This window comes from Musa acuminata, chromosome BXJ2-11 (genome assembly GCF_036884655.1).
Source record: "Musa acuminata AAA Group cultivar baxijiao chromosome BXJ2-11, Cavendish_Baxijiao_AAA, whole genome shotgun sequence".
Classification (NCBI taxonomy): Eukaryota; Viridiplantae; Streptophyta; class Magnoliopsida; order Zingiberales; family Musaceae; genus Musa; species Musa acuminata.
The window spans coordinates 9,546,449-9,561,071 of NC_088348.1; the positions used below are offsets into that span (position 1 = coordinate 9,546,449).

Genomic DNA, 14,623 nt, shown 5'->3' on the forward strand with positions numbered 1-14,623 from the left:
CTTTAATACATTTAATATTACCTAAATCCTTACACTTTTTTTTCTACCCTTAGTAATTCAATATATATCTTTTTCATCATCTTTAGTATTTAATTTATTATAAAATTTATCATATGCTTTATATCTTATCATATTAATCATTTTTAGCCTTTTTTTAGATTATTTATATCTTTTAGGTTTTTTCTATTTTTAAAATTTTATCAATCTTTAAAACATGATATTTTTAGTAATAATTATTTTTAAACTTCTTCAGACTACCACTAACTCATTCTTAAGATTACGCCTCTATCCTTAATTTATATAAAAAAAATTTTCGTTAGCTTTTAATCTTATTAACCGTTGTTAGTCCAAACAATATTAATATTATCCTTTTCTAAGTTCCAAGTAACATCTGTTTTGATCTTATTCTTAAAAGTATTTACATTACTATTTTTAAAATTCGATCATCTAGTTCTAATAATTTTTTTAATTTTTATAATAAATATCTAATATTATTTCATCAGTCATCGAGTATAATTTTATAATTCATACAAATAACTTTATATATCGTTTTAGTGAAAAAATTATTTGATTATAATTATGATCAATCTTATGAATAATTAAATATTAATTTTTATATTAATAATTATAAGATCATACAAAGTTATAAAATCTAAAATCATACTATTATCTTCAATTTTTCTCCCAATAACCAAAACTCCCATATATCTCTTTATATTTACTATATTTTTTTCTAAATTATTATTTATCATGATATTTATTGATTTTTGTCCTCCCGATGAACTTAGTAGGACATTTGTGGAACTCTTGAAGATGATCTTATATTTTTTGTTTTTGAAAATTTAATATTTTATTAAATTTCTTTTTGTAATATCAAAGTAGTCTACTAGTTGTATGCATTTGGGGTTGGGGTCTCTCTCTCTCTCTGGCTCTCTCTGTGCTGTGTTCGCTCCTCCCTTCGTCCTTTACGCTCCTACAGTTAAGCTTCGCACCTTTTATGCTCGCTTCCAAGTTTTCCCTTCTTTAAAACCCTAGATTCTCTCTCTTTCTAACTCGCGCGCATTTGTCGTCTTCAAGCTTGATCGGTAGAGCGACCGGAATCCTACTCTTGATCTGATGCTCCTGTAACCCTAGCAAATGGCTTCTTTGTTCAAGGTCGTTGGGACTTCGAGTTCGACGATAATTTGTCTCGCTGCCTTTTCTTCCTTTTGATTCAGAGTTGTTTGATTGATTTCCTCCCCGTTTGCTTGTCGACAGGATCTCGCCAAGCTATCGGCGTACCGGGACAGGAGGTTTCCGGGCAACCAGGAGGAGTATGAGGGCGCGCTGCAGACCTCGACGACGGTCTACGTCGGCAACATGTCGTTCTACACCACTGAGGAGCAGATGTACGAGCTCTTCTCTCGCGCCGGAGAGATCAAGAAGATCATCATGGGGCTGGATAAAAACAGCAAAACCCCCTGTGGCTTCTGCTTCGTCTTGTAATATGTGTTCCTCCGTCTCTGTTTGAAGCTTTGCGGTGACCGACTTTTTAGTTGAGCATTATACTAGGTTTTTGCTACATGGGGTTTTCTTCTCAAGATTCCAACTTTTGGTTGCTATATTTGGTATTTGATGTTTTTTTTTTCTAAATCAAGATCTAGTTAGACTTGATTTTATCGAAATTTAGAAATAAGCTAGTGGCTTACCTGTCTTGCCTTTAGTTCCATGGACTTAGTAGTCGTAATATGGGTAAGCAGACAATGGCCTCGACAATAGGGAGACTCCTCGCTGAGATCAATATGGGAATACTTGGCGTGCATTTCCATGAATGTAGAATTAGATTTATGGCAACTGTTGATTGGATTTATTACAATTTTCATGTTTTCATCGGATTTTTTATGTTTGGATTTGCAGTATTGGAAACCCTTTCCCTTGTTTAATTTATTATGTTTTTGAGATGGTTAACGTTTATTCATTTTCAAGTTATTTGGATTGTTGCTGTTGGATATTAAAAGTGACTATGTTAAATTGAGCCTTTTATTGCCCATCTTTGCCCTTTCTAAAACTGAACAATTAACAATTGCCAACAAGCATTACTTTAACTTGAAATGAACTAGATAGAACTCTAAGTTGAATCTACTTCTAGTCAGCTACACTTCCTTTTCATTTCTTGAGCTTCATCAAGGTCTGTGACCTTGATAGCCTTGTGTTTGAGTCCATGAATACCCCCTTACTTGTGAATTATGTGCGAATATGATCTTGCTTATGCCCAAAGCACCTTGTTTATTGCTATTTCCAACTCTACCATTAATAAGCCAGGTTGAGCATAGGTTGGTCTGTAATGGAAATTACTTCAGGTTCTTCAACAAATTGGCCATGTTGATGAAAAAACCTTGCTAAATTTTTTTGTTTTGTTCCATCTGCTGACAGACGAAAAAAATAGCAAATAATATTTTTCTTTAGGTGTAATGTTAACAAGTATGACCCAACCAACATATATATATATATATATATATATATATATATATATATATATATATATATATATAATTAACAAGGAACATGTAAATAGTTACAACCAACAGATATGAACTCAAATATAAATATTAGACAACTACAAGTCTTTTATGTTTGTTTAAAACAAATTGAGATATGAATTATATATAATTTAGGAATTCTTATGTGATCCAATTCTTTTGGCTTTGGACAAACATTTTACATGTTAAGTTTGAAAAGAAAAGGGGAACGAAAAAAGATCACGTTTTCTAGCATAAACACATAGGTTGAGGTAGTTTCTTTGTGGAATGACAAGATCCTTCTTATATAAATTATTTGTTTTAGATTGTCTTAACAGTACCACACACGCACACACGCACACACATATATTTTCTTGTTTATACTATAAGCAGGAATTTCTTGGCTTTCTTTTGCCTTTATAGTGCATATCCCTTATGGGCTTCTGAAAGTATATCTAAGCTAGTATGCTGATATATAAACAAAAAGGTGCAGGCTTAAATATTCTTCCTGAAGAGTATGATGTCCATCAATTTGTTCATGTTTTCTTCTATGATTTTTAGTAATTTATAGTCATTTCCCTTTCTGAGGAAACAAAATCATTTCTTCTCATTAGACTTCTTATTCAATCTAAGAGCCACAGTTAATTACATTAAGAGTTCTTTCGTAGGTACTACTCTAGGGAGGATACTGAGGATGCTGTCAAATATATCAGTGGCACAATGCTTGATGACCGCCCAATACGTGTAGATTTTGATTGGGGATTTGAAGAAGGGAGGCAGTGGGGTCGTGGTCGAAGTGGTGGACAGGTTATTATCTATCTATCCTTTTCTTATAAATACTTGTTCTTCTATAAGTAGAGTATTATTTTCCTAATGCAATGTTATGTTTCTTTTCATAGGTGAGAGATGAATATCGTACTGATTACGATCCTGATATCCTTTGAGTGGAATTACATGTAATTACATTTTACAATAATATGTTTTATGGTGAATTTAGTGTCTTATTCTTCTGTCAGTTATGATCTAGATTATTAATTGCTCATTGTCAAGCATGAAAACCATATAGTGAGACCCTAAGCACTTTAAATTAAAATTTAATTTGTAGAATTGTCTGAGCCCATTTACTTGTAAACCTTCACATGCTGAATAGGAAAATTCTCTTTGTAGCCCTAACATTTTGTTATAACCAAGATTTTAAATTTTGTATCATTTCGGTGTATCAGGCTTTGCTCGGTACGGTATGATATGACATACCGAGCTGTACACCCTTCTTTTAAGAAGAAACCATCTTGCATGCGGGCGAGGATGGTTTCTTCTTAAAAGAAAAAGAAGAAACCATCCAGGGGAGCTGGCAAGGATGGTTTCTTCTTAAAAGAAGAAGAAACCATCACCCTCTTTCCATATCGAGAGATGGAAAGGGGGTGATGGCGGAGCAGGCGACGATGCGATGGGTCGCCTCCATCCCCAGCTCGAACTTATCCCCGCGAGGCACTTCGCAATGCTCCCGGGATAGTCGGATTTGGTGGGGATCCAGCCCAAGCTGAGCTCTTCTCCCGCTCCCCCGTTGTTGTCGCCCTCAGTGACTGTGAGGAAGAAGACCAAGATGACGGCGAGAGCGAGAAGGGGAAGCAGCAGTCCAACCTGGGCCAGGATCCCTCCGCCCCCTATTGTGTTTCGCTCGACGGAGCAAGGACGGCACCCTACAGTGTTCCGCCCGACGAAGCGAGGACCCTCCCCTTATCGTGATTTGCCGACGGGGTGCTTCTTCGTGTTCCGCCACGTCTAACTCTCTTCTTTGTCATGCCTTCTCCATCCAACGAGTGCTGCAGCCTCTTCTTCCTCGCCGTCGTACTCCTCGTTCTATCCGCCAGCTGATACCATCTAGTAGCTGGCTTTGAGGATGATTATAATTTATTACAAAAAAAAAGACCTCTTATTGCAAACAGTAATTATGTTAGATTTCTCTTCATTTCAGTTTGATTATACAATTTGACCTTTCTTAAAACTTTAGTAATTCAGCAAGTTCTACAAGATTTTCAAGGTAAACATTCATTAGTTTTTAGATTTGTTGTTCCTTTCTTTGAATATAGTTTGTAATGCTACAAGATGAGAGAATTCTAAGAGGTGACTCTTCGGTGGGAGATGAAGGACATGTAACAATCGATGGTTTTCCTTTGCTGAAGCATCAAAATACTTGAAATTTCTGATAGAATAGGAAGTAATAGAAAAATATTGTGTAAGGACAAGCTCTTGTTGTTTTAATGAATTAATCAAAAGTTTGAGGCAAGTAAAAAAATATAGCAACAATAGATAATATTTTAATCTAGCTCTTATCCTTATGTGGATGAGTTGACTTGTGGTATAAATATACATGATCATTCTTGATAAACCCACTTTGAACAGAAATGCTGAAAATTTTAGTTACCCAGGAACTCCCAGTACCAACAAGTATGCAAGGTCTAGGAGACAACTTTGTGACTCACTGCCTTCAAACATCCTAAGCCCTAAATCCATCATGTGAACTGTTGTTTTTCTTACTAATGTTTGAGTTGGTTATATTGGTTCCCTGCTTATAAGAACCTACCTTATTGTGTTTGATTACCTTTTTATTTTACTTTCATATTTAACAGTCTAACTGCAATGGTTGGATCTTGTTGTTTTTTAGTAAGCTAGTTCAAAACTTGTCTTCTAGTAGGTGTTTTTTTGCATCCTTCTTGAAAATGCTTTTGAAATTCCATTGGAATACATGTTATTACATTACAAATAGGTAGATTACAATTTTTATACCACAAATATCACTTTGTAGTTTGTCTATCACCTTATATTCTTAACAAGTATCACGTAGAGGTGGCTATGGGAAGCTGGTTCAGAGAGAGCTGGAATCACAGAGAGAATTAGTGGATTATGGTGCAGGGGCACTGAGTGCTTTTCAACCACCTATGCCATGTAAGATCTGTACACTTCAGATAACTGTTTGTGCACTTCAGTAGGCTTTTATTATTATAATCACTGCATTTGTGACTCACTTTTCTGTACCTGATGTCCTTCTCTTGTGCCATATACCTGTATAATCTTTTCTTATTTAGTTCCTTGTCTGTACTTGCTGACATTTGTAGCCTCTAGTTCTAGCCTTGGCTTGTCTGTACTTGATGTTCTTCAGAGAATACATCATGTGCTGAACTTTGTTGAAAACAATTGACTTATGGCTTCTTTAGTTATTTAAACAAGACTATTTGAATTTAAAAGATCAGGGTCATCATGTTTGAATTACTGAAAAAAATTATTTTGGCTAGAGGCTACAGGTTTTCTTTTTTTGGCTTCAGTGGCTATTTTAATCATCATCACTTGTAGTCAATCTCATGTTTTATATGGTATTATATGATATTTAATATTTGGATTTTAGTTGAGTTAAAATCAAACACCCGGTTGAAGCCAACATGAGGAAGCCGGTTGATTGTACTTATGGCATGAGATATTTTATGGCGCTCGAAGACATGAAAGACATATGGTCACCACTAACAGGATATGCACTCCAATGGACATCTGGATATGATAAAGTTAGGTAGATGAAATATATATAGTTAGACTTCACTATGATGACCAAGCCTGAGATGGAGGAAGATTAAAGATAAACAATTTGGTGGAAAATAAAGTTTCTAGGAGCACTAGTTCAGGCAAGAGATGAACTTGTGGAAAAGATTATTTGCTAATTGAACTATTAGCATTGTGGGTCTTCACTAGTTAAGTGAAGCTTAAGCAGGAAGAGTCTTAGATGATCAAACTCTGACAGACCTTGTCCACAAAGGATATAACACGAGTACACATGTTGGGTAAGCCAATCATGTAGAGTGCTTACAATTTCCCGCTGTTGTTTTTGTCAATTTATCTATCACTGAGTTTGTTAAGGTTCAGTTTGCTGAGTCAAAGAAGAGTGTCACTTTGGTTGGCTAGCTATGTTTAGTGAAATGTCACAAAACGTTTCATGTTTACATGTCTTAGAATAATTAGTCCTTTTGTTACCTTTCTTTCGCAATTCTAACTTGTATAATCCAACTACAGATGGTAGGCATGGTGGAGACTATGGTCATGGTGGTTCACATCGGCATGGTAGAGGTATATGGTTACAGATTGATCATCTTGTGACATTTATTTTCCATTACGGTTCAGTCATGAAAAAGATGTTGAATGTCGGTGCTTTCCATGTTTTGTTTTATGGTGCATTCAGTATTGTAAAGTATTTCTGTTGCTTTGAAACATGGAAGTACATATTTGATATCCATTGAATGTGAATAGATTATCGGAAACGGAATAGGGAAGATGAGCATTCTGCATCTGAAATGTCAAGAAGAACATCAGGTTATGAGTCAAGGAGAAGCTCTGATCATGATTCAAGACCGGTATTCATTACTTCATGAAGCAAATCTTTTTCTTTGCTTAGTTGGCATGAATTGTTTTTCTTTGCCATTAGGGAAACTCATTTTACATCCTCAGGAGAAGAACCCTCGATTTCGAGAGAGTGGTGACTCTGATGACGAAGATGATGATGATCAGAAAAGACGGCGTTGACAGGTAAAGAAGAAATTCTGAAGATATTTACTTGGACTGTTGATTATCGAGATTATATTTATTTCCTGGAAAAATGTTAAAACTCTTTGCTTTAGTAAAACACTTGCCACTTATGTTCTCATTCTGATATGTTTAGCAATCAGCAGTTTTAATTAATTAATTGACATTGGTTGATTAACCATATTATGGAACCAAAAGTTTATTAGACTTGCAAAAGAATCTACCAACTGATTTATTTAATTTTTTTTGAAAAATAACTTAGGTTATTTTGCCTTTGGCCTGCTTGCTTTATGGTCATGAGCAAGAACACCATTTTGTATCCTACAGGATTCAAGTAGTTATAGAACTTATGTTGGTCGTGCGATGTCCGAGTAACATGTGTGTGATGTGACTTTTGGTTCTTGCATACAACAAAAACTGCTGCTGTTCTCCTAGAAAAAATGTTCAAGATTTCCAATTGAACTTGTGTTGCTTACGAAGTTTACATACGTTTCAGGTTATGAGACAAGTAACTCTTGTATTAAACATGGGTTCAGTTTTCCATTTTTGGGTGTCTGGGCGAAGGTTCCGTCAGTAACTTTGGAGGCAAAAAAAAAAAAAAAAAACGAGTATTTTTCTTCATTTACAAGAAAAAATTTAATATCACAAAAAATCCCCTAATCGAGCATCTAAAGCAAAACAGAGGCGAGGAATGCGGAATATGTCAATGCTAGTGAATTCGTACTCAAAAGGATTCTTCTTGCTTGATCTAAGGGTGTTGGTGTGGATTCGATAGTGTCGTGGCTAGGAATGTTTTATACTTGGATTCAGCTGTGTTGGGGGATGTTTCATGTTTATATTCGGTTGTATTTGTAGTCGACGGATATTTTGTCATTGGATTTCATCGTATTACAGTGGGGGGTCGCATTATAGTCGAGACGATATTTTATAGTTGAATTCGATCATATTGTGGCTGATTGGGTTGTAGTCAACGAAACACTTGGGGATTGCGTTGTAATCAAGGAATCTTTCATGATTAGATTTAATGTGCGGATTCAGTTTTATTATAGTGGAGGGATGAATCACACGTGTGACCTGTTATCATCGCTTCAAGTGTCAACGTGTATGATCACCTCTACAATGCTCTAGTTCCACGTGTGTGATATGTCATTGTCGTTTTTAGGCAGTAAGAATCTCTAGATGCGTCAATTGCGATGTTTTAAATTCCAATTTATTTAATTAAATAGGTCTAGAATTGGGTTCGTACATTTCGATCAATCATTCACCTAACTAGGTTTGTCAAAATTTGATTGATGGAATCTAAATTCAATTGAGCAATGAAAATACACGGATCAAATTCGATCAAAATTTTTTTAATTAAAATAAATTAAATTAATCAATTTTATAATTAAAAACATAAGTAATTTTTTTTTAATTTTTGAAAAGTAAAACCATACTTTTGCATGGGATATGTAATGAAATTATTTGATTTTTAAAGGGCATAATTAAAAAAATGAATTAAAATATACAGATATAAATTGTTTGATTTATGATGGATAAAAATATTCTTTTGGTCAAAAAGAGAAAAATACATCTATTAACCATCGATAGTGGGTCTCACCAGTGGTTCACCGAACCTTCGCTTGCGCACGAATCGTGATGGTGCTGTTATTCTCAAGCGGTTGACCAACGACCTCACCATCGTCGCACCATGTCGTCGCGTCCACATGTAGCTGTCCGCCACCATGCTATGCTGTGTCATCGTGCCCACATGTGGCTTTGCACATGTGTTGCCTAACAACCCCATTATTATCGCGGTGCATGGTTGTGCCCACTGTTTCACTCAGGCACTCATTGGCCTTCGGCGTTCAATTGACATCAGTCATGGCCAACCAATGTCATAGTGATGTTGCTGTAGTCGTCGCATGCAACGATAGTTGTCGTAGCTACTGCACTGTCACAAACGATCGTCGTGCACCCGCAACAACTTTGTTCGTCGCTTTTGCATGCTTGTATAGAGACATGGTAGCATGTTTTGCCTTGGTTTTGTGTGTTTTTGCTTGGAAAATATAATCAATGATAGTTCGCAGTGCTGTAGTGCGACCGCTCGTCGTGCCGGGCCGAACTACCCTAAAATGACTCCGTTTTCGCGTGCCACGGCTTGTTTTTTGCACGTCGCAGCTGCACGCGAAATGTCAGCTATCTTAGCACCTTGGAACCCCCCGAGTGGCACAGGGTTGGATGGGGCTTTGGTATATTGTCGGGCGTTAAACAATCTTCACAAGTTCGCACATTAACTTGATGGGAACTTGCCTTCGCGCTCGGCACCCGGTGAGCAGTTGTTTGTGGACTTGTAACTGTTCGTTCTATCTTCTAAAGTCCTTGTTTTCTCCTTCCCTCTCTTTTCTCTCTTGCACTCAAGGTGCTCACTGAATTGCTTGTAAAGCTTTCCTTTTTACAAGATGTCGGGACTTGTCCGCCGCTCGTTTTCGAACTAATCAACTTTCTCTTTTATATGTCATTCGGGACCTGAGTGAGGTTGCAAATTGGTTGACCCTTTGCGGATGCATATCGCAAGGGCGCGTCATGACTTAGGCAATCCCAGCTAAGTCCAAGAAGTTGGCGTAAGGGTGCTTCGCGACTTAGGCAACTCAAGCTAAGTTCGCGACTTTGCTGCAAGGGTGTCTCATGACTTAGACAATTCCAGCTAAGTCTGTGACATTGTGGTATCAGAGCAAGCAAGCAATTCGAGCAAGCAGCGAAGAAACTTCGTACTCTGGCCATGGCCAAGCATCGTGGCGAATCGAGTAAGGCAGGGCAAGCCAAACCATTGCCCCAAGCAGCTACATGTGGGCTGTAAGTGCAAACTCGCTCTCATGTTGGTGGAGCCGCTCTGGAGGATCGTGACAGCGAACATGATGAGTGAGAAGTTGGCTACTCTCTGCGGGCGGAGGAGACACAATCTAGTGTGCCAATCGGGAAAAAGAGCCATAATGAGAGACTCACGACGGCGGAAACCCGTCTAGATGTTCTTGAAGCGAGTTTGGAGCTCTACCAAGGCCAACAAAGGCTTCTTGGGGTACAGAGCTCGCAAGAAGAAGCTATATCCCAAATCAACAAGGTTGAGGCCCTAGTCGATCGATTGACGAATGATACCAAAGGCTTCGTGCAACATTTGCACGAAATCGTGGCAGAACTCACTTCCAGAGTTACAACGCCCATAAAGGGCCAAGCTCAAAAGGCAAAGCCCTAAAACCTGGTAGATGCTTCTTTGCGGAGGGCCACACATGGTGAGGGAGTGCCCACAGAAATAAGCACTCAATGTTTTAACAGCTTCCATCCATCCCCCCAAATCAGACAAGGGCAAAGCCGTCACCCTCAGTTCAAGTAGTTTAAAATCCAGCAGTGACGGTGAGGAGTCACAAGGTCCTCGAATGGGAGCAATGCGTTTATTGAATACATTACAGGGTCAAGTGGGGGAGAACATGAAGCCAAAGCCATAGAAAGCAGAGAGTAGTGAGTTGATGTATGTGGACATTAAGCTCAATGGCCAAATAACCCATGCAATGGTGGACATGGGCGCTACCCACAACTTTATTATCGACCAAGAAGCAAAGCGACCTGGGCTGATCTTGGAGAAGAACCCAAGTCGGATGAAGGTGGTGAACTTGGAGGCCAAGCGGATCTCCGGGTTGGCAAAGGGAGTTCCTATCAAGAACGGAATATGGAGCAAGAGCACCAACATGATGACGGTGCCACTAGATGACTTTCAAGTGATTATCGGAATGGAGTTTATGCATGCGGTAAAATTGGTGCCAATGTTATTCCTAAACTCCCTATGTATGGTAGGAGGTGACAACCCTTGTGTGGTTCCCTTCTCTCGGAGAGGAATTAGGGACCCCCAACAGATACTGGCTTTACAACTGAAGAAAGGGGTACGAAAAGATGAATTAACATTCGTGGCTACTGTGAAGCTAGAGCCACTTGATAAGGAGGCCATTCATGAACCTACTATGGTAACAAACATTCTGAAGGAGTTCATAGACGTTATGCCACCTAAGTTGTCGAAGACTCTATCGCCACGTAGAGGCATGGATCATCATATCGAGCTGGAGCCATGAGTAAAGCCTCCAACAAGACCACCCTACCGCATGTCCCCTCTAGAGTTGGCAGAGCTTAGAAAGCAGTTAGATGAACTGCTAAGCGGTGGTCTCATCCGTAGTTCCAAAGCACCATTCGGAGCTCCAGATCTCTTTCAAAAGAAACAAGATGGGAACCTCCGATTATGCATCGATTATCGAGCTCTTAACAAAGTGATAGTGAAGAACAAGTATCCCATCCCGCTCATCGTGGACTTGTTCGACCAATTGGGTAAAGCAAAGTATTTCTCCAAACTCGACCTCTGGTCGAGATACTGGCAGGTGTGCATTGCTGAAAGCGACGAAGCGAATACTACCTGTGTGACCAAGTATGGAGTGTCTGAGTTCTTGGTGATGCCTTTCGGCTTAACTAATGCTCCACCCACATTCTGCACTCTTATGAACCAACTATTCAAAGAGTATTTGGATAAGTTTGTGGTCGTCTACTTGGATGATATCGTCTACAGTTAAACGCTCGAGGAGTATGTCGAGCTGCTGCGGAATGGCAAACTCTGAAGAAGGTGTCGAAGCTAAGATCCTTCCTTGGTTTCGTCAACTACTATCGACACTTCATAGCTGGGTATTCGAAGCGCGCAACTCCACTAACGGAGTTGCTGAAGAAGGAGCAGTCTTGGAGATGGTCCGACAAATGTGAAGCTGCCTTACAAGATCTAAAGGTTGCTATGTTGGAAGAACCGATGCTTAAATTGTTGGACTATAGGGAGCCCTTCGAAGTCCATACAGATGCTTCAGATTTTGCCATTGGGGAGTACTCATGCAAGAGGGTCACCTGGTGGCCTACGAGAGCCGCAAGTTCAATGAGGCGGTATTCGGTGCACGAGGAGATGATAGCGGTGGTCCACTGTCTACGAGTTTAGTAGCACTACCTTCTCGGATCGCGATTTGTGTTGAAGACAAACAACATCGCTTTGAGCTACTTCCAAACTAAAAAAAAACTCTTCCCAAAGCAAATGTACGATCGCAGGACTTCCTAGTTGAGTTTGACATGACAATGAAGTATAAGCCCGGAAAAGCAAATATCGTGACCGATATATTGAGCCGAAAAGTGGAGCGAGTGAATGCCATACAGTTGGAGGGCAGAGACCAAGCTAGTCAGTTGCACTCTAACTTCCTTTCCAGGATCAGGGATGGACTGTACAGTGATCCCCAGGCAGTAACCCTGATGCAACTCATCAAAGAAGGCAATGTACGAGGATTTTGGGTCCAGGAGGGACTTGTCTACACAAAAGGGAATAGAGTTTATGTTCCTCGAGTGGATAATTTGAGGCGTGAACTCTTAAAAGAGAGTGTCACGATTCCCTTTGGGCTGGATATCTAGGTATTCATAGAACCTTGGCTCTCGTGGAGAGGGTCTTCTACTGGCTGAAGATGGGGACCAATGTGGAGGAATATGTTTGAATGTTCCTCACTTGCCAACAAAACAAGGTGGAGCAGCGGAAGTCGGTGGGACTTTTGGAGCCGTTGCTTGTACTAGAAAGGTCGTGGGAAAGCATTTCCTTGGACTTCATATCAAGCTTTCCGGCAATATGGGAACTCGGATCGATACTCGTGGTGGTTAATCGATTTTCAAAGTATGCAATTTTCATTGCTGCACCCCTACACTATTTAGCAAAGGAGGTAGCCAAGCTTATGAAGAAAAATGTGGTGAAGTATTGGGGAGTCCCACACAATATCATTAGTGATCGAGACGCTCGTTTCTTGGGATGATTCTAGACCAAGCTATTCAAATTATTGGGTTCTAAGTTATACTTCTCCACAAGCCTTCACCCCCAGATGGATGGTCAAATTGAAAGGATAAACTCTCTCCTTGAGCAATATATTCGGCACTACGTGAGTGTCAACCAATGAGATTGGGTGAAGCTATTAGGTATAGCCCAATTCTCCTACAACTTGCAGCGGAGCTCTACGTCCAACAAGAGCCCCTTCGAGATCATTACAGGACAACAGTCGTCGACTCCTCACATATTGGCTATTGGGTATATTGGGAGTAGTCTGTTAGCAACCACTTTACAAAAGAATGGCACCAAAATGCAGATATTGCATGGGCTTACTTGGAGAAGGCAGCCAAAATGAGGAAGAAGTGGGCCGACTTGGGAAGGCGGCCACAAGAGTTAAAAGTCGGCGATTTGGTGTTGGTGAAGCTCCAACCAGCATCACTCCAATTCTTTAGGCACAAAGTACACAAAGGATTGGTGCGCAAGTATGAAGGACCCTTCCCAATCATCAATAGGGTGGGCAACATCTTCTATAAGTTGCAGCTACCGGCGTGGCTCAAAATTCACAATGTTTTTCACGCTAACAACTTGAAAGCCTATCACTCAGATCCACAAGATACTTCCCGAAGTGTTCCAACTTGGCTATCCCCTACCAGAGCCTCCTACGAGAAGCGAGTTGAAACCATTCTAGTGGATCGTAAGACAAAGCTACCCAATGGAGTCGAGCATACTGAGTACTTCGTGAAGTGGCGAAAGCTTCCCCGAACAGAAGCTAGTTGGGAGCCTAAAAACGCCATACGACATGAAGAAGCAATCATCAACAATTACCAACAAGCGTCAACAATTTAAGTGGGGGAGAATGTCACGAATGATCGTCGCGCACACGCAACAACTTCGTTCAACAAACCGTTCGTTGCTTTTGCATGCTTGTACAGAGACATGGCAGTATGTTTTGTCTTGGTTTTGTGTGTTTTTGCTTGAAAAATGTAAGCAACAACAGTTCGCAGCGCTGCAGTGCGACCAGTCGCCGTGTCGGCCCGAACTGCCCCAAGATGGCTCCGTTTTCGTATGCCATGGCTTGTTTTCTATACGCCGCAACTGCACGTGAAATGTCAGCCATCTCAGCACCCTAGAACCCCCTGGGTGGCACAGGGCTGGATGGGGCTTCGGTATATTATTGGGCATTGAATAATCTTCACAAGTTCGTACGTTAACTTGATAGGAACTTGCCTTCGCACCCGGCACTTGGTGAGCAGTTGTTTGTGGACTTGCAACTGTTTGTTCTACCTTCTAAAGTCTTTGTTTTCTCCTTCCCTCTCTTTTCTCTTTTGCACTCAAGGTGCTCGCTGAATTGCTCGTAAAGCTTCCCTTTTCGTGAGACGTCGAGACTTGTCTGTCGCTCATTTTTAAACTAATCAACTTTCTTTTTTACAGGTCCTTTGGGACCTGAGTGAGGTTGCAAATTAGCTAACCCTTTGCGAACACATATCGCAAGAGTACGTCATGACTTAGGCAATCTCAGCTAAGTCCGGGAAGTTGGCGCAAGGGTGCTTCGCGACTTAGGCAACTCAAGCTAAGTTCGCGATTTTGCCGCAAGGGTGCCTTACGACTTGGGCAATTCCAGCTAAGTCCGTGACATACGTAATGACATTGCTGCAACTGCCTATGACCAAGGCAGGTTAATTGCCACAAGGCTGCTGCACAC

General features: G+C 40.0%; 1 protein-coding gene across 1 annotated transcript; it reads left to right on the forward strand.

Moving 5' to 3' along the window:
• Positions 1-848: 848 nt before the first annotated feature.
• Positions 849-7,185, forward strand: LOC135626319 (nuclear cap-binding protein subunit 2-like). Its single transcript, XM_065131543.1, has 9 exons — positions 849-978; positions 1,078-1,155; positions 1,258-1,481; positions 3,167-3,305; positions 3,398-3,431; positions 5,340-5,444; positions 6,558-6,611; positions 6,792-6,895; positions 6,990-7,185. Exons 2-9 carry the CDS (start codon positions 1,138-1,140, stop codon positions 7,062-7,064), a joined length of 753 nt encoding a protein of 250 aa, XP_064987615.1. The 5' UTR covers positions 849-978; positions 1,078-1,137; the 3' UTR covers positions 7,065-7,185.
• Positions 7,186-14,623: the final 7,438 nt, after the last annotated feature.

What these genes read in the sequence shown, in the direction of transcription:
- LOC135626319 (XM_065131543.1), top strand. An exon ending in GTGGTCGAAGTGGTGGACAG is followed by an intron (nt 3,306 to 3,397) that starts GTTATTATCTAT and finishes TTCTTTTCATAG; the next exon opens with GTGAGAGATGAATATCGTAC. An exon ending in TCGTACTGATTACGATCCTG is followed by an intron (nt 3,432 to 5,339) that starts ATATCCTTTGAG and finishes AACAAGTATCAC; the next exon opens with GTAGAGGTGGCTATGGGAAG.